This window comes from Empidonax traillii, unplaced genomic scaffold (assembly GCF_003031625.1).
Source record: "Empidonax traillii isolate 1590-97213 ecotype Southwest subspecies unplaced genomic scaffold, ASM303162v1 scaffold75:size1520028, whole genome shotgun sequence".
Classification (NCBI taxonomy): domain Eukaryota; kingdom Metazoa; phylum Chordata; class Aves; order Passeriformes; family Tyrannidae; genus Empidonax; species Empidonax traillii.
This window is the reverse complement of record NW_020955268.1, coordinates 556,834-581,963: the sequence shown is the minus strand read 5'-3', so window position 1 is coordinate 581,963 and position 25,130 is coordinate 556,834. Positions and strand designations below refer to the sequence as shown.

The 25,130-nt window shown below is 42.1% G+C and overlaps 1 protein-coding gene across 2 annotated transcripts in view; it reads left to right on the top strand.

Moving 5' to 3' along the window:
• Window positions 1–1,958: 1,958 nt before the first annotated feature.
• The window catches only part of FBXL17 (F-box and leucine rich repeat protein 17), a 279,442-nt gene continuing 256,270 nt past the window's right edge, over window positions 1,959–25,130 (top strand). The window contains exons 1-4 of one of the 2 annotated variants that reach the window (XM_027880836.1): window positions 1,959–2,780; window positions 18,239–18,361; window positions 22,419–22,676; window positions 23,431–23,562. In XM_027880836.1, coding sequence (XP_027736637.1) covers window positions 2,046–2,780; window positions 18,239–18,361; window positions 22,419–22,676; window positions 23,431–23,562 — 1,248 coding nt within the window. In that variant the 5' untranslated portion in view covers window positions 1,959–2,045. The remainder of the gene's footprint in view (window positions 2,781–18,238; window positions 18,362–22,418; window positions 22,677–23,430; window positions 23,563–25,130) is intronic. The other variant, XM_027880835.1, reaches the window with a different exon arrangement.

Sequence of the window (25,130 nt, the reverse complement as noted above, 5' to 3'; positions counted from 1 at the left end):
TGGGAAGCACCCACATTGGAGAAGGCCAGCATTTATTCTGAATGCTGTTTGTTTTGTTTGTTGCCCTTACTGAAATAAATTTTTGCAATCTGAGGGAGTTTGTGATTTGACATAGGTAGGCAGCTGGGAATACCAAAACCCCATGGCTAAGCCACATCCCACACTTCACTGACTGGGGGACCCCTGAAGCAAAACCTGGGCTACACAAGTGGACAGCAGGCATTAGTAAACTTGGCTTGTGTAAGAGGATCACTGTTCACACAGTCTCATCAAGGGCTACTTCCAGCTGCAAGGTTACTTGATCCTCCTCAACAATCTTCCGCTTTACAACCCATCCTCCTAATAGGAAGGAAAAGACCTTCCCAAAATTTGCTGTGGTTTATAATGATGGACCTCATTCCAGTTATAAATTCAGATAAAATATTCTATTGCTCTTTTATCCAAAGTTACATTTAGTATTTTTCTCATAAGACACACTTTTTTAATGAGTTGCTGAAGACTAATAAAAGAGGTAACAAACAAAAATAACAGTAGCATGGGTATTTTAATCTTGACATAACTTATCCCTAGGCAAAAGGCCAGAAGATGTGCCACACGATATCATGCATTTCTTCTCCTGTTTTGTTATTTAATATTATTATTTATATAATTTTATTTATTTTTGTTATTTAATATTATTACTTTGTTATTTAATATTATTACTGCACTATATATAAGTTGCCTTCTCCCTCCTCATACACGTTTTACTAAAGACAAAATTGCACATATACTTAAAGTATAATATCTAAGCCAAGTTATGTCAGTAGTTTGGAACTGAATGCTGAAACAAATTGGTTTTGCAAGGCACTGATCAGAGTCTTAATTAAATCACTGCAGCCCGGATTCCAAAGATTTACAAAGTCTGGGCAGCCACATTGAGGTTCAATACACTGTAGTTAGAGGTGACCATCCTGAGGAGCAGGGCATATGGGGACAGAGGTCCTGTACAAGCCCTGGTTCTGGCTAGACAATGAACTAAACCAGCAGAAACCAGGTAATTGTTGCAGTGTTTCTTGCTGGTCTCTAAGATTCTGTTGCTCTGCCACTGCAAAACCTCAGCCACTGTCCTGTGTATAATTCGACACCGGTGCACAGATCTGTGTACATATATACATATGTGTGTATATGTATACACACATATACATCTAGACATACATGTGTACATACATATATATAAAATTATATATATGACAAGGAGCTACTGGAAAGGGTCCAGTGGAGGCCACAGAGATGATGAGGGATCTGGAGCATCTCCCTTACGACAAGAGAGGTGGCAGCTGGGCCTGTTTAGCTTAGAAAACACTGAGAGGGGGTCTCATTAATGCATATAAGTACCTCAAAGGTGGATGCCAGGAGGATGGTGCCAGGCTTTTTCAGTGGCCCCCAGCAATAGGACGAGGAGCAGTGGCCATCAACTAAAACACAAGAAGTTCCACCTCAACATGAAGAAGAACTTCTTTACCATGGAGGTGGCAGAGCACTGTAACAGGCAGCCCAGGGAGGTCACGGAATCTCCTTTTCTGGAGACATTCTAAACCCAATAGGACGCGTTCCTGTGTCACTTGTCCCCGGCGACCCTGCCTTGGCTATTTCCAGAGCCGCCTCCCGACCCTAACGATCCTGTGACAATCTACACGTAAATATTAGATGCGTAAATGCCGTATCCAGTCTGTCTTTACAGGCACAACAAGTGCATTTAAACGACGCCCGTACCCTCACAGAGGCACACGGTGGGTCCCCGCCCGCACCCCCCTCAAGGCGAAATCCTCCTGTGGCTCTATCCCGGCCGCCACCGTCCCGAGGAGCACCGCCCACGCCTCGCCGGCGGAGGTCAGGGCGCGGCAGCGGAAGCTTTTCCCTCCTCCCTTCCTCCCTCCCTGCCGGCGTCCCGGAACCAGCCCCGCCGTCGCCGCCTCCTGCCCCGGCCCGCCGGCAGCATGTCAGCGCTCGGCGCCGCCTCCCGCAGGTGACACCCGCCCTTCCGCCGCCGCCGCCTGCCCTCCTATATGGGCCACCTGCTCTCGAAGGAGGCAAGGAGCCTGAGCCGGGACCGCCGCCGCCCGCGGGGGAAGGTGCCGCCGCGCAGCCGGAGCTGCTTCCTGCGCGGGCCCTGCATGCTCTGCTTCATCGTGCACGGCACCAGCCCGCCCGCCCCGGAGCAGCCGCTGCCCGCCGGGGACCCGCTGCTGCCGCCGCCGCCGCCCTACGTGTCTCTGACCGCCGCAGAGCAGCGCGTCGCCCGCCGCCTTCTCCGCCTGGCGCCCGCCGCCTGGGACCCGCCGGGCCGCTGCCAGCGCCTCTTCCTCTCCGGCCTGTTGCCCTCTCCCGTGCGGGGCCTCCTGGGGCCACCCGGCGAGGCGTCCGCCGAGATGGTGTGCAAGCGCAAGGGGGCCGGGCTGTCCGCCTGCCCGCCCTGCAAACAGCCGCGCTGCGCCGCCGCCGAGCCCGAGCCCGAGCCCGGCGCCTGCCAGTGCCCGGCGGAGCCGCAGCTGCTCGCCCTGCCCGGCGCCGCAGGGGAGAGCGGCGGGGGCAGCGCTGGGCAGGGCGGCGGGGGACAGCCCGCCTCGCCGCCGCCCCCCGCGCCCCTGGAGGACAAGGATCAGGGCACGGCGGAGGAGAAGGAGAGAGGTGGCGAGGCAGGCTGCGAGGAGCCTCTGGAGCACCCCGGCGACAGCTGCCAGGAGCCGCTGCCGCCGCCCGCCCCGGACATCAACCAGCTGCCGCCCTCCATCCTCCTTAAGGTGGGTCGGGGCGGGAGGGAGGACGGGCCAAGCCCCTCCCTGCGGGTTTGGGAGGGGGTGCCCCTTTGCCTGTGTGTCCCTAACGGGCTCAGGGTAGAGGTGAAGCCGCAGGCCCTGTCCGGGGGGGTCTTGGCGACCAGTTTTGGGGGGTGGATAGGGTTGTCTGCCTGTTTTTCGGTTTTGTGTCTAGTTCCCCCCGCCCCATTTGTTTGTCCTTGTAAACGGCGTCGGGAGCCCTTACCTGGAGGTGCAGACACATAAATCTGCTCCAGAAGTTGTCCCGTAGATATTTTGACCGTACCTATTAACTTTGTAATGCCCTTCACGGGTTGCCTTTTAGTCATGGGTAGAGGACTCTTGCAAGGGGGTCTGGCACTGTGTTTGATGCTTCTCTGTGGGTCGGAGCTACATAGACAAGTTTGCAGTATTGATTGGGAAAAAGTTTTTAGTACTGTATGTTTTGAATCAGTTTTGGCTTTACTGGGTTCACAGTCAGTCTGAGTCTTTGTAGCTCTCTTGAATTACATGCTTCCATAACATCTTAGGCTGTATATTCAGATAATGGCATTCTTTCCTGTCCCTTCTTTCCTGTCCCTTTTGCTGTCTTTAGGTTGCTTTAGTTTTGGACTCTTTCAAGAACGACTTGCCGTTTTTAAGCTCTTCTGTTGATCAGTACGATGACTGCCTGCAGCTAAACGTTAGCTAAAAAGACAAGTCAAGCTGGAACTGAAGCCCTTGATGTCTTCCATAGTTTGATGCGAGTGTGTCTTTAAATTTTGGGGAATAACGTTTCAGGATTACAGGAAATAAGGTTTCAGGATTACAGGAGTTTACTCCGGGGTCAGATGGCTAAATTTAAAGTAAGGCGTGATAATGCAAGAGTGTCAAACAGATGACTCTTACTGTTCTTTGTATTTTGTTAGTTGTACATCCAATGTAGAAAGTACTTCCTTAACTCTTTTGTTGTCAAACAATAGCACTGTGCTTATCTGTTTGTCTTGCACATGAAACTAATGCTGTGCAAGGTTTGGTTGGTTTGAGGGTTTTTTTGTTGTGTTGTTTGATTTTAGATTTTTTTTTTATAAGTGCACATGACTGTTGCTAAGGGTATGTCATGTTTTGTAGATGCACTATGCAAGTTAATTTTAGGTAAATACTTAAATACTTAAGACTTATGAGCTATCTTCTCTGAATTAATTTCTTCTGTTATTGCAGAATTGAAGGTTTGTCTTGTAGTTCTTTTAAAAAAGAATCCACCTGTTTGCCAATGTTCTTGGAAGATAATTTTTTCTTTGATATTCAATTGTTTTAGGCTTTGAAACAGGACTGACTTGTTTAGTGTGGCTTAAACACTATTTGATCAATGATACGACTACTTCTCTGTGGTTACTTTAGTAGTCAGATTCATTTTTTCAAAACGAGTGGTCTATAACTCTGCCATAAACCAGTGCTTTTAATAGTGAAAGATGCACGTCCATCTCACCTATGCACTATTTTAAATGTTATTTCAACTCTTTTCTGTTTTATCTGTACTTTCAAAATTTGGTTAATTAATTTATTTTTTTACAAACCAAGTGTTTTTTGATCCCAGCTGACAGCTGAATACCAGGCAGCCACTCACCACAGCCACACACCACTCCATCTCCTTTCTTATTGGTGCGGAGGAGAATTGGGGGGGTATGGAAGTATACCTTGTGGGTTGAGATAAGAAGAGGTAAATAACTGAAACAAAATAAAATGTAGTATTACCATTAACAATTTTAGTATATTGAAGGAAAAGGAAAGAGAGGAAGAAATAACACTGAGAGGACCAGGTGCTGCCCAAACATTTGCTCTGTACCAGCTACAAAGCATTGTACCAGGTACAAAGAAAAACTCTATCTCAGCTGAAATCAGGACAGACATCTACCTCCCCCAGTGACTTTGTCTGTTTAGTTGCCCTGTATTACAGCTCCTTCTACAATGTTTTTGAAAAGGCCGGCTGTTAATTCCAGCATCTGGGATCACTCTCCTCACCTGTTTGTTTTGTTTGTGTATTTTTTGTCACCATCCCCCTCCCCCCCCACCACCTTTGCCCTTCAATCCTTAACTATAGTTATGGATTAGGTTGGTTGCTTTGTTTTTTTGAGGTGTCTATCTATATCTCTCTGTATAAATCTGCTTCTTAACTATTCCAGTGTTCAGCTTTTTTTGGCCACTTCCATAACATACTATTCTGCTATGGAACTTTTAACTTAAGATTTCTAACCAGGCATCTTGTTAAGTGGATTATGCAGGTACCCAAAAGGCCTACATATGATGGATTTTGATACAGATAGGATTAGATTTAGGATATTCTTTCTCCAGAGGTGTCATTTGTTATGAGAGCATGGGAGACAAATATACCCAAAATCTTTACTAAACTTTTCACAGTAGGTAGTGGAGACACAAAACAAGAACAAGAGAGTCCACCCTCAGAAGTCTCAGGAGGCACATCCTGTTGGGTTTTTTTGTTTCCTTCCCTTGATTCCCATATCTGTCACCACCTGATGCAGTGGTGCTAGCACAGGAGTGGCTGTCACAAGTGTCAGTATATGTGGCCTTGAGATAAGCCCAAAGAAGCACTGCAGGAACTCTTAAGGAGTAGCTGTCCGCTTTGTCTGCTTAGGTGCTGTTTTGCTGTTAAGCAGTAGTTAAGGCTCCTCTAAGATTACAGGCTGGGTAGAAAGGTTTTTGTCAGACTGAACATTGCCTGCAGATCATCAGATGGGCCTTAATGAATTGGGAAGTTCATAGTGCAATGTGCCAGTTGATCCTATTTCCCTGACTGGCGAAGAAGTATCTTGATCAATATGAAGCGATAAAAGAATTGCAGTTCCACAAATCAAACAAGCCTGTGGATTTTGGCTGCTGAAATATGTATGAGGAAAAAAGTTTTATACAGTGGGCAAAATTTCATCTTTAATCTTTGTAGAAGAGGGTGATTACCTTTGATTAAAGGGTAATTTAAATAATTCTCTTAAAAACTTGAGGGGAATTAAGAAATTATAGATCTAGCAACTTGATTGTAATCTAGCTGTATGAATAAAAAAAGGAGCTCTTTCAGCAGTGCAGAAGTTGACAAAATCTTGCACTACAAATCACTAATTTTTGAAGTCTGTCACAAATCTGTGCCTGTTGTGGTCTCATTGTTACTTATTTCTGGAAAACAGAAATTAAATAGAAAAAGAAAGTAATTGTCCTGTTGTACCTGTTACCTTTTTGCTGTGCTGCTGTTTAATCAAAGCAGTTAACTGGTATAAAAATGTCGTGGTTTTGCTTTTGGTCAGTTTTGCTTTCCACTCCCCACACAATTACTACTAGTTGAGAGAAAGTATTTGCAGACAAAAGAGAGACAGGATTTGGGGAAAAATATTATAAACATTTATTACTAGTAAAATAAAAACTACTAATAAATTAAAAACTAAAGAACTATATCTATAACAATTTCTACTCAAGTTGAAGTGTTATATATATATATACAGAAATACTTCTTCCCTTTTTATACCAGTCCAAGGAGAAGAAGTAGTCTCATTCTGTATTTTCAGAGTTCTAGCTCTCTCCCTCTAGTAACAGATCTTCAGCAGCAGTAGCACTTTTATTGCAGTTGGAACTCCTTCTTTCTCCCTCTCACTCTGTCTTGGCTTCCAGGGCTGGGCTTACCCCCCTCCTGGGCTAAGACTGAAGGCTGGAGGTTACTCAGGTCCCGAAGGGTCTTCCTTCCATAGGCTTGCAAGGGGACACTTGCTTACTATGGATCTTCTTCCACAGGGTTACAGGGGATAATGGTTTAAGAGTTCACCCCTGTTTCCCTATGGATGTCCCTCCCCATGGGAGAACAGTTTTTGATAGACTTCTCGGCATGGGTCTAGCACGAATCCACACACGCACGGATTCCAGCATCTCACATGGGCCGTCTCGCTCCAGCATGAGATTTCTCAGGGTCACAAAATCTTCAACAGCGGTATAGATCCACACACGCACGGATCTCAATATCTCACCTGCGTCATCACTGCTTCAGCACAGGTTTCCCTCAGGGTTACAAATCTCCACCAGGACTCTGCCTCACTTCAGTCCTTTTCATGAAGTCTCAGTTCTCTTTGGTACATCCACAGACTCTTCTATCAGCTGCATGGGGGGGTCTCCTTACTCCAACAAGCTTTTACAAGTAGCAGGGATTACTTTTCAGTCTTTTCCCTGCTGAGGGGAGAGAGCGAAAAGGCAGGGGGAAACAAGCCCCCCCTTTCGCACTTTACTTTTCTTGCTGCAGTTTCAGCTGCCAGCTTCGACCTTGGAAGCTCCGTTATCTTTCGGCTGGAATTCTTCCACAACGGTTTCTGTCCAAGCAGTTAGTAACTTTTTTTTCTTCACTCTCTTACAAGAGAGAAGGGAGGACTTCAGTGCTGCACCTGCTCCCCCCACCCCGGCCCAAGCCGGGGGAGGAGGGAGTCCGGCCCTGTTCGGGCCCGTTACTCCTTTCCCCTACATGGCTGCTGCTTCTAATTCCAACTGCGCCAACAACCTTCTCTTCCGTTTTCTTGAAGATGTAATTAGCAAAGGCGTTCCTGGACTTCTGATTGGCCTTTTTGTCCGGAAATTACCTGGACAAAACCATCCTCAGCCCCAAGGATGGGCTGATGGGCAAAACCACGGCAAAAATGGTCTGCAAATTGAGTTGTGAACTTACAAGAGAATGTCAATTCAAACACTTCAGATTTCTTTTTGAGCTGTATTACCAGGAATTGTGCAAGTAACAGGAAATTCTGTGCTGTGCTTGGTGCTTTTAAAGCCTGTGCAAGAGTACTGCATTAGGCTGTGGGTACTGGGCTCTGCTTAGAAACCCACAGACAAATGAAAGAGGCATCAGCGAAGACTCAGAGGTCATGAAAACATGGCCGTGTTACGGTAGTGGGAAGATTCTGGTCAAACTGAATGACACTTATTCAGAAAGAAGACTAAGATGTAGTTTTCCATTGAGAGAAAAAAGTTCAAGCATGTTCCTGTCCCTTGTCAAATAAAAGGAATAAATAAGCTTAATTTCAGTGAGATACTTAGAAAACAACACAGTTAACTCTTGGCAAGGGTGATTTCCCATCTTTTTGGTTATGTGAGGAGTTGGGATTTTTGTTTATTAATTCTTGCTTTAACATCAAGTGAAGTGTCCTCATCAGGGATGTTTGCGGTGTGCCTGAACTTGATGCAGAGCGAGAAGGGTCTAGAATAGATGATGTCTTCTTTTTGATGTCTTCTTTCTCAGCTTGCTGCTCTTACTTTTATAAAGCATGAACACATGCTGCTCTGCCTGTTATAGAGACCCTGCCAGTTTTGACTTAGGGCTAAGACACTATGAAGGGAAGATGAATATGTGTGTGTGTATGTTATGTAATGTAGGGTTCTTGTAAATACATTATTACTGTTGTTTGAGGCACTACTGAGTCATTTTCTTACATCTTTATTGATTGTTTTCTACTTATTTTTCTCATTCTTCCTTCCCCTGTTGTAGTAACTTAACACATTGTGATAACTTGTTTACTTGTGATAACGTTGATACAAAATGCATTGCTGCTGTCACTGTACTACTAACACTGCTTTTAACATTATCTGAATGATATCAAGTGGGTTTGGTTTTATCCAAAGCTATCCAGAGCTAGACCTTTGGTTTTATCTTCTGACTTTTGAATGCTGGCATTTATTTTTGGTAAAATTATACCTGAAAAGACTAAGTATACATATTAGTTAGTTACACTGAAATTTTTTTTTCTTCTTTTTTTTTTTCCAATTTTTTTTTGTCAGGTCTAGTCAGGAGGCACCAAAATACATCATTTGGATTACACCTGATCCTCAAGTTCATGGAGTCAGTGTTGTAATACCAGCTTTCTTTGCTACTTAAGCTGGTGTTCCCATCAGTTTATCCTGTCTAGAGTTCATGTCAAGTGTTACTTTTAGCTATGTAATGGCCAGTCTCTTCGCGAACGAAGAACCGGGGAAGGTCTTTCCACCTTCCAGCCTGCGCATTGGATTTTTTAGGTGAGACACAGTGTGCGCGGAACTGAGCCCACCCTTTAATCCTGAGGTTCGTCTGCAGGGGCCAAGCACGCTTGGACGGTGGCAGCGAGGTCCTCAGGACGTAGATGGATTGCCTTCCAGGGCTAACGAGCTCCATCTGCCCGGGGAGGGGCCCCGACCGGGAATCGAACCCGGGTCTCTGCAGTGACAGTGCAGTGCCTTTTCCCCTGGACCACCGGGGGCTCCCACACTTTTAGCTATAGCACTAGGAAAAATGGCAAGGGTTCTGTACCTTTGTGGCTAATGCAAGGAGGTAAATGTTCTTTTATTTCAGTATTCAGTTGAACTCTTTTTTTCTTCTTGCAGTACTTAACACAGCAATATCGCTCGTTGTGGTTTTGTTTTGCTTTCTTTTTGGCTTTTTGTTCATTGTTTTCCTGTGAAGCTTAGTGTCCAGCTGTGACTGTGTCAGGAAAATGACCCAGTCTTAGTTTCACTGTGCTGTTGCTGAGCTTCTGGAATGCAGTTGAGGGGCACAATTGTGAAGGATAGGTGTGCCAGTAGATTGGTAACTAAAGAGAAGATAGTATGTGGACATTATTTCAGTGATAAAGTTCTCAAAGATGTCCTAATAATGTTATTATGATTTCTTACAGTATTATTAGCAATTATTTTGCTTTCTAGAGGTGTGTGTGAAAAGGTGGCTTTTGTGTAAGCATGTAGGTATTAACATTACAGGGTGAGCTATGTGATGGGGGAGACGGATGTCTTGGAATGAAATTTCTGTTTTTCCTAATGGCAGGATAGATACCTTGACACTCATGGACAGTGAAACTTTTCCTGATGTTGTTTAGGTGTTGGCTTGACTTGCTCTGCATCCCCAAAACTATGTATTATTGCATGGAGAAAGCAAGTCGATTACAAGTTGTGCAGTGTTAGAATGTAAAGTAGATTAAATTTAACTGCCGCTTTCATTCCCTATTAATTTATTTGTTGCTTTTATTCAGGTTGGTTGACCTGTGTTTGATCTTTCCCAGATTTTGATATGCTTTTAAACTGGTAGGGTGATTCAGAAGCAGCACTGATGTCTTTTAGTGAGGACGGTTAGATAGTTGGGAGTAAAAGCACTGTCAGGCCCTTCAAGTAAAGATATTTTCTTATTCGTCAGAACCCATTCTTTCCATTAGGAGGAAAGGTATGGTGTTAGCATCCTCTGTCATTTCTTATAGACAGAAACTAAAGTGGTATTTTGCCTCGCAGCTAAGGCAGTCTGTTTCTTAGTAAGTGGCTGGTAAGGGCATTGTCTGTCTCCCTTTTGTAACCTCTGGCTGCACTTTCCTGCTGGTGGTCTTGTGCTCTGCAGAGTGATCAAGCAGTTGCAGAGGGAGTTAGTTCAGATGGCTAATCTGACACCGATCTAACATTGCAAAACTTTTCCTCAGGATGAGCTGCCTGAAAAGACTTCATCTGAGCACAGTCACTAAATCCAGTGCAAAAATTCAGGTAGCTAAGATTAGGGAACTGGTAAACTGTTCCTAGTGCTGGCAGCTTGCCAGAAGAATCCAGGCTATGATGTGAAATCACACCATGGCTTTTCCTGGCTGACACATTTTTGTTAATCGCAAGACCATTTTTAACTTACCACACTTCGTGGATGTACTGAGGCTACTTTGGGAGGTATGTGCATGCAGTGCTCACATCTCTTTTATGTGCTCAAAATCATTCATGATTCCCTTGTTCTGTTGTAGTTATGTGCTAAAGTGAGGAAATGTCTTAAAAACTAAGCAAATATTTGTCTGTTCTTTCTTCCTCTCCAGTTATGTATGATTCTTTAATTTTTTGAAATAGAATGAAGCTTTCTTCAGTAAGCATAAACCCAGTGATAGCCTAGCTGCTCTAGACCTGCAGTTAGCAAATACTGTGTTTAACAGTTCGTGGTAAAATGTCTTGTGCTAAACATGTTCCCTTGATAAGATGGTACTTTAGAAATATTTTTGATAATTTTGAAGTTTCAGTTATTTACTGAAAAAAAATTGCACTCAGTTGATGGAATAAATGAGCAGTTTTCCAATAATGAATGTCTCAAGTTCATTAGGCACCATATGAAATGTTTGAGTGCACATTTTAATGTTCTTTTATTGTTAATGGGTTCAGACAAATCTACCCCATGCAATGTAATGAAAACAATGTTGTTGATACCTTTTCCTGTATACAAAAGTTGTTTATTGATAAATGAAAGCTTCATTCACAGAAATCTTTACTCTTCTAGTTGGATTGAAAGATCTTTCACATGAAAATGATGGAGAAAAATAGGGGATACATAGGCTCATCTTTTACAGTCTGTTCTGCCATGGGCCCTATATTTTGTTCATGTTCACGAAGCTGTACCTTGTCCTTAGGGTTAGCAGTATCTTTAAGGAATGATATTAGCAATCAGCTGAATTTTCTTGACTCTTTTCCTGAGGCAAAAACTTCTTGATTGTGGTTTTTAAGGGAGGGTTTTTTTATAAGGATTGCCTTTTCATAAGTTCAAATTGTTTCTTGAATTATGCTTATGTTTACTTCATATTTGATTTGTGTGATGTGAACTGATTTTTAGAAAACTTGATGCTGAGGATGTATAAACACATGCACAATTTTCTAGTACTGAACTTCTTTTCATTGTAAGTTTCATGAGTCTGATGGACTTTTCATTATTTCTGTTGATAAAAATGCAGTTATCTTCTTCATTTGATTGACTTTGAGGAACTTGATTTAAGGCCAAAGTTACCAAATATTTAAAGGCAAAAGAAATAAATTTAATATGTGGATTTGTGATATTTAAAACTGATCTTTAATATTTTTTAAAAATGTATTTATAGGATGCTTTGTGGATAATTTTTTAGTTTTGGGGGTTTTTTTGTTTGTTTGGGAATTTTTGTGGTCTGTGGGTTTTTTTTTTTTAGTTTGTGAGGGATTTTTCTTCTTTTCTTCTCTTCCTGCTGAAATGCTAACATTTAGCACAAAAGTTCAAAGTAGTCTTTTTTTGAATATACGACTTTAAATATCTAGCATACATTTTGTGAAGAAACAGTGTGGACGTGTTAAGGGTCTAATGTCTAAAGCCCATCATGTTAGGGACTCAGGAGTAAGCAAGACAATTACACAGAATAACTTTTATTTCTAGGTTTTCTGGTTAGACTCTTCAATAATATTAATCAGCATCTTCTTTTTTCCTTTCCCATCCCCTGTGTCACAAAAAAATTATTTTAGGAAGTTCAGAAAAACCCCAGAACTTTGTCAGGCACTCTTCTTTGTTGATCTGAATTGTGCTGTGCAAGGACTTAGTTTAGCTGAATTAAAATCTAATGAACCATCACCTGATTTAGAATGGTGGATTGACTTAGGTTGAATTGTTAAATTAGTTGCATTTTGTTGTTTAAAGGTTAAACAACTTGTTTACATGGCTTTTTTCCTGTAAGGGATGCTGAACTCAATTCAGAGTTCAGCATGTGATTTGACTGACAACTAACTATACCTCTTAGTTGGCTTTTGCTGTCCTGAGTGTTGCATTGTTGCGTTTTCTTTTTGATACAGAATCATTTAGGTTGGAAAAGGCCTCTAATATGGTAGAGTCCAACCATTAGCCCAGTACTTCCAGCTCCACCACTTTATCTATGTCTCTAAGTGCCATTTCTACATACATTTTAATTACCTTCAGGGATGATGACTCCACCACTTCCCTGGGCAATCTGTTCAAGTGCTTGGCAACCCTTCCAGTGAGAAAATTTTTCCTGGTGTCTAAACTATAGTGTCTGTACTTTGCCTCAACTTGAGGGTATTTCCTCTTGTTCTTTGTTGTTCCCTGGGAGAAGAGACCAACCCCCACCTGGCTACAACCTCCTTTCAGGTAGTTGTAGAGACTGATAAGGTCACCTCTGAGCCTGCTTTTTCCAGGCTGAACAACCCCAGCTCCCTCAGCCTCTCCTCACAGGACTTGTGCTCCAGACCCTTCACCATCTCTGTTGCCCTTCTCTGGATTCGCTCCAGCACCTCAATGTCTTTGCTGTATTGAGGAGCGCAGAACTGAACACAGGTCCAAGGTTTGGCTTCACCGCTGCACAGCATAGGAGGGTGATTGCTGCCCTAGTTCTGTTCCCACACTGTTGTTGGTGGCCAATTGGATGTAGTCCATTCACCACGAGTCCCTGGGCCTGGATGTGCAGACAGTTTTTAACCCAGCAAACAGTGCACCTGTCCAAGCCATGAGCTGCCAGTTTCCCCAGGAGAATGCTGTGGGAAATACTGTCAAAGGCTCTACTGAATTCTAGGTGGACAACATCCACAACCTTTCACTCATCCAATAAGTAGGTCACATTGTCATAGGAGGAGATCAGGTTGGTCAAGCAAGACAGGCATTTCATGAACCAGTGCTGGCTGGGTGTAACGGGGTGAGTTTGAAAGGATGCCAAGATTGAAATCCAAGACACTGCTGAGAGCTCAACAATAAACCCAATATTTATTACAGAAAGTGGCCAAGTAAACGGGAACCCGAGAGACAGGAAAGGAGAGGAGTGAACTAAGCCCACAGTGAAAGCCCCACTCACGCAGGTGTGTTCTCGAGGTTGTCTTACCGACCCCAGGATAACCAGAATTCCCCATAGCAGAGGCTGTATCCTCGGAGGGTCAACAGGCTCGCAAAGATAGCGGGCATCCCCCCAAAAGACAATGTTGTCCTTCCTGTAAGCTTGAGAGCCCTAAGCACGAACCACCTGCATTTTTTATCCGATTAGCCGGTGACGTCTCCCTGGGCCAGTGTGGCAGCACCACCCAGCCAGAGGCCTTCGGTCCCTCGCCCCGTTGTGTGAGTGTACCCCTTCAGCATGTGCATGAGAACTTTGGGATTCCCCTTGCATTTGCACTGTTTCACTTGAGGGGTCTGATCTGTTTGGGTCTGAGGGCTTACTTCATCCTTTCCTCTTCTGTTTTGCCTTCAAATGCCCTCTACAGACAACCAGCCAGTCACAGAACACCAATTAAAACAGTTTATACAAGAAACTCTCTCTCTAAGGACAAAGATCCAGTTTATCAGTGAAGTTGGCAGACAAAGAACAAAACTTTTGCAGGTGGCTGGGCCAAACACAGACCAAAAAATATCAACAATCTGATACACTGAGTCTGATCCCCTGGTTGTCTTGTACATGCCACATGCATCCCATACATGTGTCACATTTGCCAACATCCAGTCGATTGGAAACTCCCTGGTTAGCCAAGACTGCTCATAAGTAATTGAAAGTGACCTGGTAAGCACTTCCACCAGCTCCCTCAGGGCCCAGGGATCCCATTTGGCCCCCTAGGCCTGTGTGTGTCTAAGTGGTGTAGCAGGTCACTGATCATTTCTGCTTGGATTGTGGGGGGCTTCATTCTGCTCCCTGTCTTCCAACTCAGCAGGTTAATACTTGGAGAGCAACTGGTCTTGCTGTTAGAGACTGAGGCAAGGAAGGCATTAATGGTCTTCAATGAGTCTGTGTGAAAGCTTATTTCAAAGCAAGAGCTTGATGTTTAAGAATATATTAGATCTGGAAGGTATGATAAGGTATGATTAGTGGGGAACAGAAAGTCCCAGAAAGTCTCTTGCATCCACTGAAGGGGAAGAGAAACCCACTAATCTTAACTATCATGTGAAAGGGTGAAGCAGGAGGCACTGACATCTTTTGGAATTTGAGCTAGAAGAGACTGAGAGTGAGAAACAAGAGTTTGCATCTTTTGCAGAACTCTGCTTCCTCTACCCTTGCCTTTTGCCAAAAGGGTAAAAAAAAAAAAAAAAAAGAGTGAAATGATTCTAGAAAGTCTTGTTAAACTTTTTTTCTCCCTTGACAGTCCTGAAGGATATTCTGGTGCTTGGAAGGAGGATTAGGCAGCGTTGCAGGACAACAAAAGGAAGAATGGTTATGAAAGTGTGTACGGTTGATTGCAATTTTCAGCAATTAAATATGCTAATTAGTAGAACCATTGCCCTCAAAAAGTTATCTGTCATCAGCAGGAATTAGATGAACAGGCTTGGAGTAAGAATGGTTTTAGCTTTCAACTGTATTTATATATCCTTGGGAATCAGAAAATTTAAGTCAGGACAAATAAGCTGTCACAGTATCAGTATATATCTAGATAATGAAACAATTAAAGGATGGTGAAAGTCATCAAGGTGAGTTGACATGTTTTATGCATTAATGTACTATTTTAACTAGTAGCTAAGCTAATCCCTTAATGTAAGAACGATGTGTCACTACCTGGAATATGTATAGTCTTTGCTGCTAAATTCCATTTAATGTAATTCAATACATCTTTTTTTTTAATAATTGCGCACTGAAGAGAAGTTGATGTTTTACCTGACATTATTCAGCATCGTTTTTTAGCTGGAACTTTTACAGCTAGTGCAGACAAGACCTTGTCTTTGAACACATACTGGTTGTGTAACTTACGTGGCTACTCCTTTTTGCGCTGAAGCTCCTGAAATGACTTGTCATTGCTTCTCCTCCTGGTGGCTTCACTCTGATGATTGTTTTCTAAGTCAATTTGCAGCACCTCTACACTCCTTAATTGTCTCTGCAGCTAGAATTCAATACAGCATGGACTAAAACATGCTTTTAGACATTTTTTTCAGGATATTGTCTGTGCAGATGTACGGTTTATGTCAGTTACTGAGTCAAACTCGTTTCTTTTTTTTTCCTTCATTACTACTGCTTGAAACAGCAGGAGCAATACGGTAGCAGCAGGTCTGTGATTTATGAGGGCTTTCAGCTTTTGGTGGGGTGGCAGTGTGGTGGGTTGATCCTGCCTGGACACCAGTTGCCCACTAAAGCTGCTCTGTTACTCTCCTCCTTAGGTGGACTGGTGAGAGAAAATAGGGCCAATGAGTTGAGATAAGGACAGGGGAGATCACTCACCTATTTCTGTAACAGGCAAGCTAGGCTTGACTTGAGGAAATCAACTGAATTTATTTTAATCAGATCAGAGTAGGATAAAAAGAAGTAAAACTAAAACCTTTCCCCTACTCCTCCCTTCTTCCTGGGCCTAATTTTTTCACAATTCTTTGCTTCCTTCCCCTGGAGGTTCAGGGGGAGCAGAGTAGAGATTACAGTTAGTTCATCATACATTGTTTCTACTGTTCCTTCCTCATCACAGATTGTCACTCCTCTCTTCTCTGTTTATGATTTGCTTCTGCCTGATGGTTTTTTTCCCCCCTTCTTAAATACGTAATCCCAGAGGTGCTGCCACCGTCACTGATGGGCTCAGCCTTAGCCAGTGATGCATCCATCTTGGAGCTGCCTGACACTGGCTCTGGACAAAGAGAAAACTTCCTGCAGCTCCTCACAGAAGCCACCCCTGTAGGCCCCCCCCCCCCCCCCCCCCCCCCCCCCCCCCCCCCCCCAACCTTGCTATGCAAACCCAAAACAAACAAAATAAAATACAAAATTTATTTATGGGTTTCCTTTTTCTCAATGGCAGCTGGATTAGCAACAGTCTTTCCTGTTCTATGTTTACTGTGTTCTTTGGATCTGCAAGCTTTTGTTTCTCAAAGTAAAACTGGTATTTCCATAACTAAGCATATTTATTTCCTACTGGAGTAAAGGTTGGTTGAAGAATTTTATGATGCCAACCTTGATATCCTTCTTAGTATTGAGTCCGTCAGATGTCTGTCTAGACATAACTTGGATCATGTTGCCTTGTTCTCCTGTTTTGTAACTGGTAAAAGATTCAGTCTTCTGTTCCCTGCTGATAGCACGAATTCAAGTTTCCTACTGCTCTTACTTAAAATTGCTGAGCATTGTCATGCTGTCACCTTTTCTAACATTTAGAATGACACTTTTGCAGTAGGAGTGTCAGATGCCAAATTACCACTTGCTATTTAGTGCTTTCTTTCTCTTTGACTGAGGGAGATGGTATTTTTTGGGTGCTGATCACAGCCACGTTCTCGTTCTGTCCACGGATTCACCATTACAGACAGAGAACAGCAGAGAGGAAGCAGGCACCAATTGTTTGGTTTGCACTTCTGTCTGCCCCTGTTCAACTGATTGCCTGAGGAGAAGCATCCATTGACTCTGGTGATGGTCAGGTAAAGGCCCCCAGGAAAACAGGGTTCACACAGAGTCCTTCAACACTGAGGAGTCTTGCATTAGAGACTGTGAGTTTTTCATAGCTGGAAGATGGGAATGATAAATCTTGCAAGCATTTACAGAATGTCATGAATTTGACTCCTTCCCCTCTTACTACAACTCTTTCATCAAGAGGTCTTGTAGGGATATGCATGTTTAAAACTGCTGAGATAACTGTTGCCCTTGTTCTAGAAGATGGTTTATGGTGGTTATTCTTGACAGTTGTGTTGTCAAGCCTGTTCTAAATACCACCCAATGATGAAAGTTTTGTAAGTTGCCATGTAATACGTTTCAGTGCTTCATTACTCTTTTCTTTATTTTTTTACCCCCTTTGCTGTCCCTTTTCCTTTGCTAAACCGTGCTAGTAGTTTCTTTGAATGTTTTCATGTTTTCTAGACTTCAGTGCTTTCCTGTGGACCCTCTCTAGTACTTTCGGATTTTCTTGAGAAAATTACCTGAGATGGGCAGTAGTGCTTTTATTTAGTATTCATTGTCCTCATCAGAAGAGGAGAACTTTTGCATGTTTTGCAATCTGTGCTCTAGTGTATCTTAATGCCATCATTGCCTTTTCTCATTATAGGATGGCATGTAGATGTGAGTTCATTTGTGGTAGCACGGTACTGTCATATGAAACTCTTGGTAGGCCTTCTTTTATGTTTATTAATAAGCAACAGTACTTCTGTGGAAGGGCTGAATGTAATAAATATTACAGCCTACCATAAAAAAAGAATAAGCTGTAACTTTTGCAGGCAGCTATAGTTCTCAAAACATTGGGGTATAAAATGCTAATTGTGTGCTTAAGTTCCCTTGTATGACACTGATTTGTGATTTGCTGATCTGTGCTACCATCCCATACCCCCTTCCCACGAGACTGGTGTTTTAATACGTTTTTGACTCTTCAGTTCAGTAAAAAAAAAAAAAGAAAATGTTTTCTATCCATTTCAGAATGGGAATGAAAACACCTTTTAAATGGCTTACAAAATAACATTGAGCTAATACTTTTATTTGTCATTCTTTAGGTATGCTATCTCAGAAGCATATTTGAAACTTAGTCTAAGAAATGAGGACTTAAGTAGGATACATTAGTTGTGCTGAGGTGTCTTACTAATATTATCCATTCTTGGGGGATATAAGTTTTTTTGTTATTGTTTCTGACTAATCAAGTTGGGGGCAAATTCTAGATCTTTTTTTACAGTACATGCTGCTACTTTCCTGTTTTTACAAGATGAATTAGTAATAAAATATTTCTGTCTTCAAAATACGATTACATCTGACAAATATTTTTTTTTTCTTTCTTTACAGATATTTTCCAACTTATCTCTGAATGAGCGTTGCCTTTCAGTGTCATTAGTCTGTAAATATTGGCGCGACCTCTGTTTAGATTTTCAATTTTGGAAGCAACTGGATCTCAGTAGTCGTCAGCAGGTATGAAAAAATCATTGTGGAAAAATTGCTTTGATGACTCAGAATTTGTTCTCGGAACTTGTACTTTGGACCAAGAGCAAACAAAAGAAACACACAAAAAAATGACGATATCTGTGCTTTCAGGGATTTTTCTGCTCTATGCTGAAAGTGTCTGGACCCTTACATTAGATTATTTAAGTATAGTGGATTTTGACTGAGATCTGTTGTTAAACGGTGTAAGGACAAGTGCTGTTTGAAATGGGTTGTAGTTACCTGTCTCAGGTCTGCATCACCCTCTTGAGGTTTCTTATTAACTAGTTACTTGCAGGGGTTTATTAACAATGTCTTTAGAGTTTCATGAAAATCCATGGGAATTCAAGGGTCCCATTTGAAGAAGGAACTCATCTGTGTTGGAATATACAATACACATGGAGTATTATTTTCAGGTCACCAATTCATAAGAGAGAATGCAAATTCTCTTGCTTCTAGAGTTAATAATTAACATGTTTCTGAACCACTGTGGAAAAGTTATGTAGCAGATTGACTGATTTTAATTTCTTTCCTCAAAGAACTCCAAAGCACCCTCACACCACGGGTCTGTGTTTTAGCTCTGTAGGTGTTGTGTGTCACATAAGTCTTTTCTTCTTCAGTGTCTTGAGCTGTAGCCTCGTTTCTGCTGCAAAGGTTGTTAATGGTTTTGTCTATTAGGTATGTTCAGTAAAGAATTTTACTAGAGTTTATCAGTTGTGGCATTGTTCTAAGAAATTGCCAGGTTTTTATTGAGTTCTGAAACAAGTATTAAGCACAAATGTTCTTCTCGGAGAAGTGTGGGGAGAGTTTGGGGATTTGGGGTTTTTTGGTTGTTTTTGTTTTGTTGTGGGGGTTTTTGTGTGTGTGTCTTTGATCAGGCATTGTGTATTTGTGGTTTTCACTTGGATTTTTTTTTTTCTTTTTAAATTTGTCATTGTGGTGGTTTAACTCCAGCCAGCAACCTCTCCCTCACTTTTGCAGCAGCAAGACTGGGGAGTGAATCAAAAAGTAAAAGTTAGAAAAGTCATGGGTTGAGATAAAGACATTTTAATAGGGAATGTAAAGGCCACACACACAAGCAAAGCAAACCAGGGAATTAATTCACTGCTTCACATGGGCTGGCAGATGTTCAGCCATCTCCAGGAGAGCAGGGCTCTATCACGTGTGATGGTGATTTGGGAAGCCAAACACCATCACTACAAATGTGTCCCTCTTCCTTCTTCTTCCTCACACTTTATATACTGAGCATGATACCATATGGTCTTGAATATGCTTTGGTCAGTTGGGATCACCTTCCCTGGCTGTGTCTCCTCCCAGCCTCCCATGCTGCCCTAGCTTCCTCTCTGGTGTGGCAGTATGGAATGCAGAAAATGCCTTGGCTCTGTGTAAGCCCTGCTCAGCAGTAACAAAACCAGCATAAATCCAGAACAGCACTGCACTAGCCACTGTGAAGAAAATTAACTACAACCCAGGACAAAGCAGCACAGCTGTTGTCTAGAAAACAGCTCCCTGATGAAATAACAAGAAAAAAGATTAGACCTGCTACAAATGGAAAACAGATTGAATATAGCGAAGACTGTTCCTCAACTGTATAAGACAAAACAAGAGGGATTCTTATTGCTCTCTTGCCCTCTTTAGGGTTAAAGCTAAATCTCATCTGTGCTAGGTGGTGAATAAGTAGTTCTAAGTGGTTTTGTTAGGAAGAATTCCATCACATCAAGTTTTTTGAAACTTAACTTTTAAAGTGAGGGAGTTCTGTGCACTATGTCTTAGCTGCTTAGTTTTTGTGTGTTTGCTCTGACTTAAAAGTTTGACCATAACGATATCTCATGTTGCTTACGAGCTTTGTAGAATTGTCTTCTTTTAAGATTATTGTCATGTTTACTAACTATAATGTGTAAAGGTGTGAGGTCGACAGAATCATTTTTCTACAACGTTGTTAAGGAAACTTCCCTGTCCAACCATTAAGGAGCCATTCTGGAAGTTACCACCTGAGCTGGGATTGAAACCCCTTGGCAGTGGTGGCTCCAGGGAGCTGATGGAGGCCCCACTTGACTCCTCCTACACTCACACAGTCAGACCAGGTTTCCTTACAGACTCAACCCCAGATTTCCCCTAGCAGAGTCTCAGACCTCTGGATCCTTAAAGTAATTTTATCATGGTGCAAAAACAGAATGAGGGCTTGAGCTGGTGTTTCTGAGGGGAGACCCTGAACAAAGGGACCCCTGGGCGTTTAAACCCTCACAGTCTGTACGGGGGCAAGTGTGAGGCCTTCCTGCTGAGTCCTTGGCTCCTGCTGTGTCCCTGAGTGTCCCTCACCTGGCTGTGCAGAGGTCCCTGGTGCCCTTTGTTATGCAAAGGGTCAGCACCAGTTCATGGCCTCTTGCCTCAGGCTGCAGTTCCACTGCAGCTGCACACAGAGCTACCTGTGCTAAATGTATTCTTCAGCAGTCCTCCCCGTGTTTTAATCAAGCATACCTGCGAATATACTAAAAGGGGACAAGAAAAAGTTTCATGGTTTTTGACCACTGCCCTTCCACACAACATTATTACAAGTAACAGAATTAGGGCTAATGAGATTTCTACAGGGCAGAAAAGATTATCAAATATGAAATCACAAAGGATTCTCAAAAGTCAATTACTGATCAACTGGTTGAATATTCACTACATGTTAGCATACTGGGTCAAGCATTCATCTGCATCCAGTGGGCTCCTCCTAGCTGGGATATAAGTTCCTGGAATAGCTGGGTGCCTCCTAGAGAGCCTCTCTGCCCCCAAAAACTTATACAGCTAATCAGTTAAATTCTTTGTAAAATGAACAGCTCTGTCTGATTGAATTGACTCTGTAACCCATATCTAGGTATATTTCCTTCTTGTTGGAAAGGCTTCTGCCCTGCCAGATAGCTGGTCTGCTATCACTAGCAAATGCTCCTAGCCAGTCATAGGGGGATTGTGGGTTCAAGTTCCAGCCCAAACTGTTGTGCCAAAACAGGTTCTTTCACCTGGGGTACAAGAGGCTGATCCCCACAGAGAATCGAGATACTTGATTTGTTTGTGGTGCTGCACAGAAAGGGGGGCTGGGTGGTAAATCCACAAAGCCAACACTAGAATCGTCAAAACTTTTCATTATTTATACATTTTAGTAAACAAAGGCAGTAATGTCCATTGGCTTCAAGTTACATGGTTCTCTTATTGATTAACAATCTATTTTTTTGTTGTTTAAATGAGTCGCTTCTTATGCTAATTAGTCCACATGCCCAGTCTTCCTCTTTTTGAGTTGGTGGGTTTCTTGGATCAGTGGTCTGGGGTGATTGCCATCTTTCCTTGCCAAAATTATCTTTTACACAGTTGGAGGTGATTTCAGCTGAGTTGGCTTTGTTAGTTTCTTCCTTATCTTGGGAGTTCTGCCAAACGTCCTTGTGGTCTGTACTGTGTCTGCTGTTGCTGTGTCTACTGCGAGTAGTACATCACCTCCCCAAGCTTTGTTTACCTCTCCCAGGAGCTGAGGTCATTGAAGCACATCAAGCCCTAAACCATAAGGCAATTCTACCAGCAAGTAATTTATATTTCTAATACGTGGACGTCACATATAGCCTATTTGCAATTACTGAAAGGAGAAGTAGGTCCAGGTTGCCCTCCTAACTCTGGAGCGCAGTCTGACACTTGAGAACTTCTGGCAAGTTGGGCCGCTGTTTGTGGTTCTTTTTGTGGCAACACAAATTCCTGGAGCTGCCCATATTTTTTGTACTTGTTTAGATATTGCTTCTGTCCTCTTCTGTCAGCTTTATCATGAACGCATCTAACCACAATCTAAATAGTCTTTGTCAAAATTGGCTTTCTCCCAGTTGTCCATGTTTCATCAAAAGCATCAAAAACCTATCCCCTAAACAAATCAATTACAGTAAAATATTCACCCATAGGTGGTATTTGTAAAGGTATAGTTACATTCTCCCCATGTAACTCATGGAAATGTGTCTTTCAAATAGTCACTTTTATCCTAGTGAAATTTAAGGATTATGTTTGAGTATTTGTTTTTTTTTCTTTGCAGGTCACTGATGAGCTGTTGGAAAAAATAGCATCAAGAAGTCAGAATATTACTGAAATCAATATCTCTGATTGTCGCAATGTATCTGATACAGGAGTATGCATATTAGCAATTAAATGTCCTGGGCTCCTAAGGTATACTGCCTACAGGTGTAAACAGCTTTCTGACACCTCTATTATTGCAGTTGCCTCTCAGTGTCCTCTTCTTCAGAAAGTGCATGTGGGCAATCAAGACAGACTCACTGATGAAGGCCTGAAGCAGGTAACCATCCATTCCACAAATTTCCTGTGTAAATTTAGTATATTTCAACTTCTTACCGAGTACAAAAAGGGACCCGGAAGAATGTACCCCCTTAAGATTGAATTAAAATCAGAAAAAATCTTCTGTTTTAAAAATTGTTTTATGGAGAGTTTGGTCCAGTAAATGCTGTTCTGTAGAGACTTCACATACTTTTTTTTTTTTTTCTTTTTAATACCTAAGGATTAAATGGTCTCTTTTATTGTTACATCTGTAGTTTGACATCCTATACTTCATCTCTGTCTGACTGAGTTTTCCTGAGCTTGGTTGCTGTTCTGAACCTGGGTTTAAGTAACTCCTTTTTACATCATGAAGGCTGAAGGTGACACACCTTCCTTTGTTAGGCATGCAGGCAGGTTTCATCAGCTCTCTCTGAGTGTTAAAGGAGCATTTAGCTTAAACTGTAAAGTAATTAGGGTAAATCAAATATGCTATTAATGATTGAGCATAAAGGCATTGTTAGCTGCTTACATATATACCCAATAAAACCCGTAGTTCTTATGTGCTGTTCTTAGCTCCATTTTGTGGACTGTAGTTGGAAGCTTCATTTTGTCATGTATGTAATTAAAATATTTCTTGTTTGCATATAGTAGTTAAGAAGTCTGTAAAGAAAGATAATTTTTAATGGGGGTAGAGAAGGAGAAGAAATCTTAACTGCTGACTGTTCAGTCAAATCCTGTTGTTGTTTCTTTTTTTCCTTTATTTTCATTCATTGCAGCTGGGTTCAAAATGCAGAGAATTGAAAGATATACATTTTGGGCAATGTTACAAGATCTCAGATGAAGGAATGATCATTATAGCTAAAGGCTGTCTGAAGTTGCAAAGAATATACATGCAAGAAAACAAATTAGTAAGTACATATTGTGATTTTTTTTTTTTTTTACTTCCCAAGGTATTTTCATTGTCAAAAGCTTTCCCCTACTTTTTATCTGTTTAAAATTTTTTTCTGAATATCTACTTTTTGCCAGTGAACTGCTTACAAATGTTCTCTAGCTGTGAAAATTGTGATTCTGCAGAGATTGCTTGGAAGGTGACTCAAAGTAGAAGTTAAGATAAACATATTTACTTTTAGTTTTCAACGTGACATTCCAGGCGTAATTGTTTGGGAGGTAGCTGGTTTGTATGGGAAAATGCGTAGTTCATGTGGAATGTTTCTTTTATTTCTACAAGTACAGTAAAAAGTGCAAACGTACCTAAATTACAAGATATTTGGAGGTTGGGTCCTTGATTACAAGTAATATGGAGCCCCCGGTGGTCTAGGGGAAATGACACTGCACTGTCACTGCAGAGACCCGGGTTCGATTCCCGGTCGGGGCCCCTCCCCGGGCAGATGGAGCTCGTTAGCCCTGGAAGGCAATCCATCTACGTCCTGAGGACCTCGCTGCCACCGTCCAAGCGTGCTTGGCCCCTGCAGACGAACCTCAGGATTAAAGGGTGGGCTCAGTTCCGCGCACGCTGTGTCTCACCTAAAAAATCCAATGCGCAGGCTGGAAGGTGGAAAGACCTTCCCCGGTTCTTCGTTCGCGAAGAGACTGGCCATTATTACAAGTAGTATGCTCTGATAATATTTTCTTGAAATATGCCACTTTCTTATCAGGATAAAGTAGAACAGTGTGCCTCTGCTAGTAAAAGGAGGTTGAGAAGTAATAAAACAATTTTATGTCCTAGTTATGAGAGCCTCTGAAATGATGGTTTCTAGTGTAGAAAGTCAGTAGCTACTAAGTGGTGTAGTAGAACACCGACTTGATGGTTTTTGGGTTTTATTTTTAAAATTTTTTTCTTGCAAGTAAGTAGGCAAGCTTGCAGTTGAATTTTCAACTATCATGTAACATTATGGTTAAAACCTTTTTGTTTAAAAATTGTTCAACTGGAACAAACAAATTGTGATGGTAAGAAAACAGCCTACATTGTATTCAAGAATAATTTGGTACTTAGTGTCGTGGTTTTGCTCTTGAGGTCAATTTGCTTTCCACTCCCCACACAATAACTATTAGTTGAGAGAAGGTTTATGCAGACAAAAGAGACACAATTTGGGGAAAATAATATGAATATTTATTACTAGCAAAATAAAAACTACTAAAGAACTATATCTATAATAATTCTACTTAGGTGAAAGTGCTATGTATGTACAGAAATGTTGCAGTTTGGTCAAGGCTTGTCTGGAGCATAGGCCTGAAAAGGCCCCTGCCAGAAACAAGTCAGGGCTTGTCAGAGCTAAGTTGGGACTGGTTAGACATTAAGGCTGTGCTGACCAAAAAGAAACAATAAGTCAAGCAGAACCGGAGACAAGAAAATTTGCAACTAGAGATAGGATGTAATCTGGTGGTGGGATTTAATTACACGATGTTTACAGTTAGGTAAATGGATTAACAGTCAGGTAAATGGATTAATATTTGAATATAATCGAAGTGATATGTA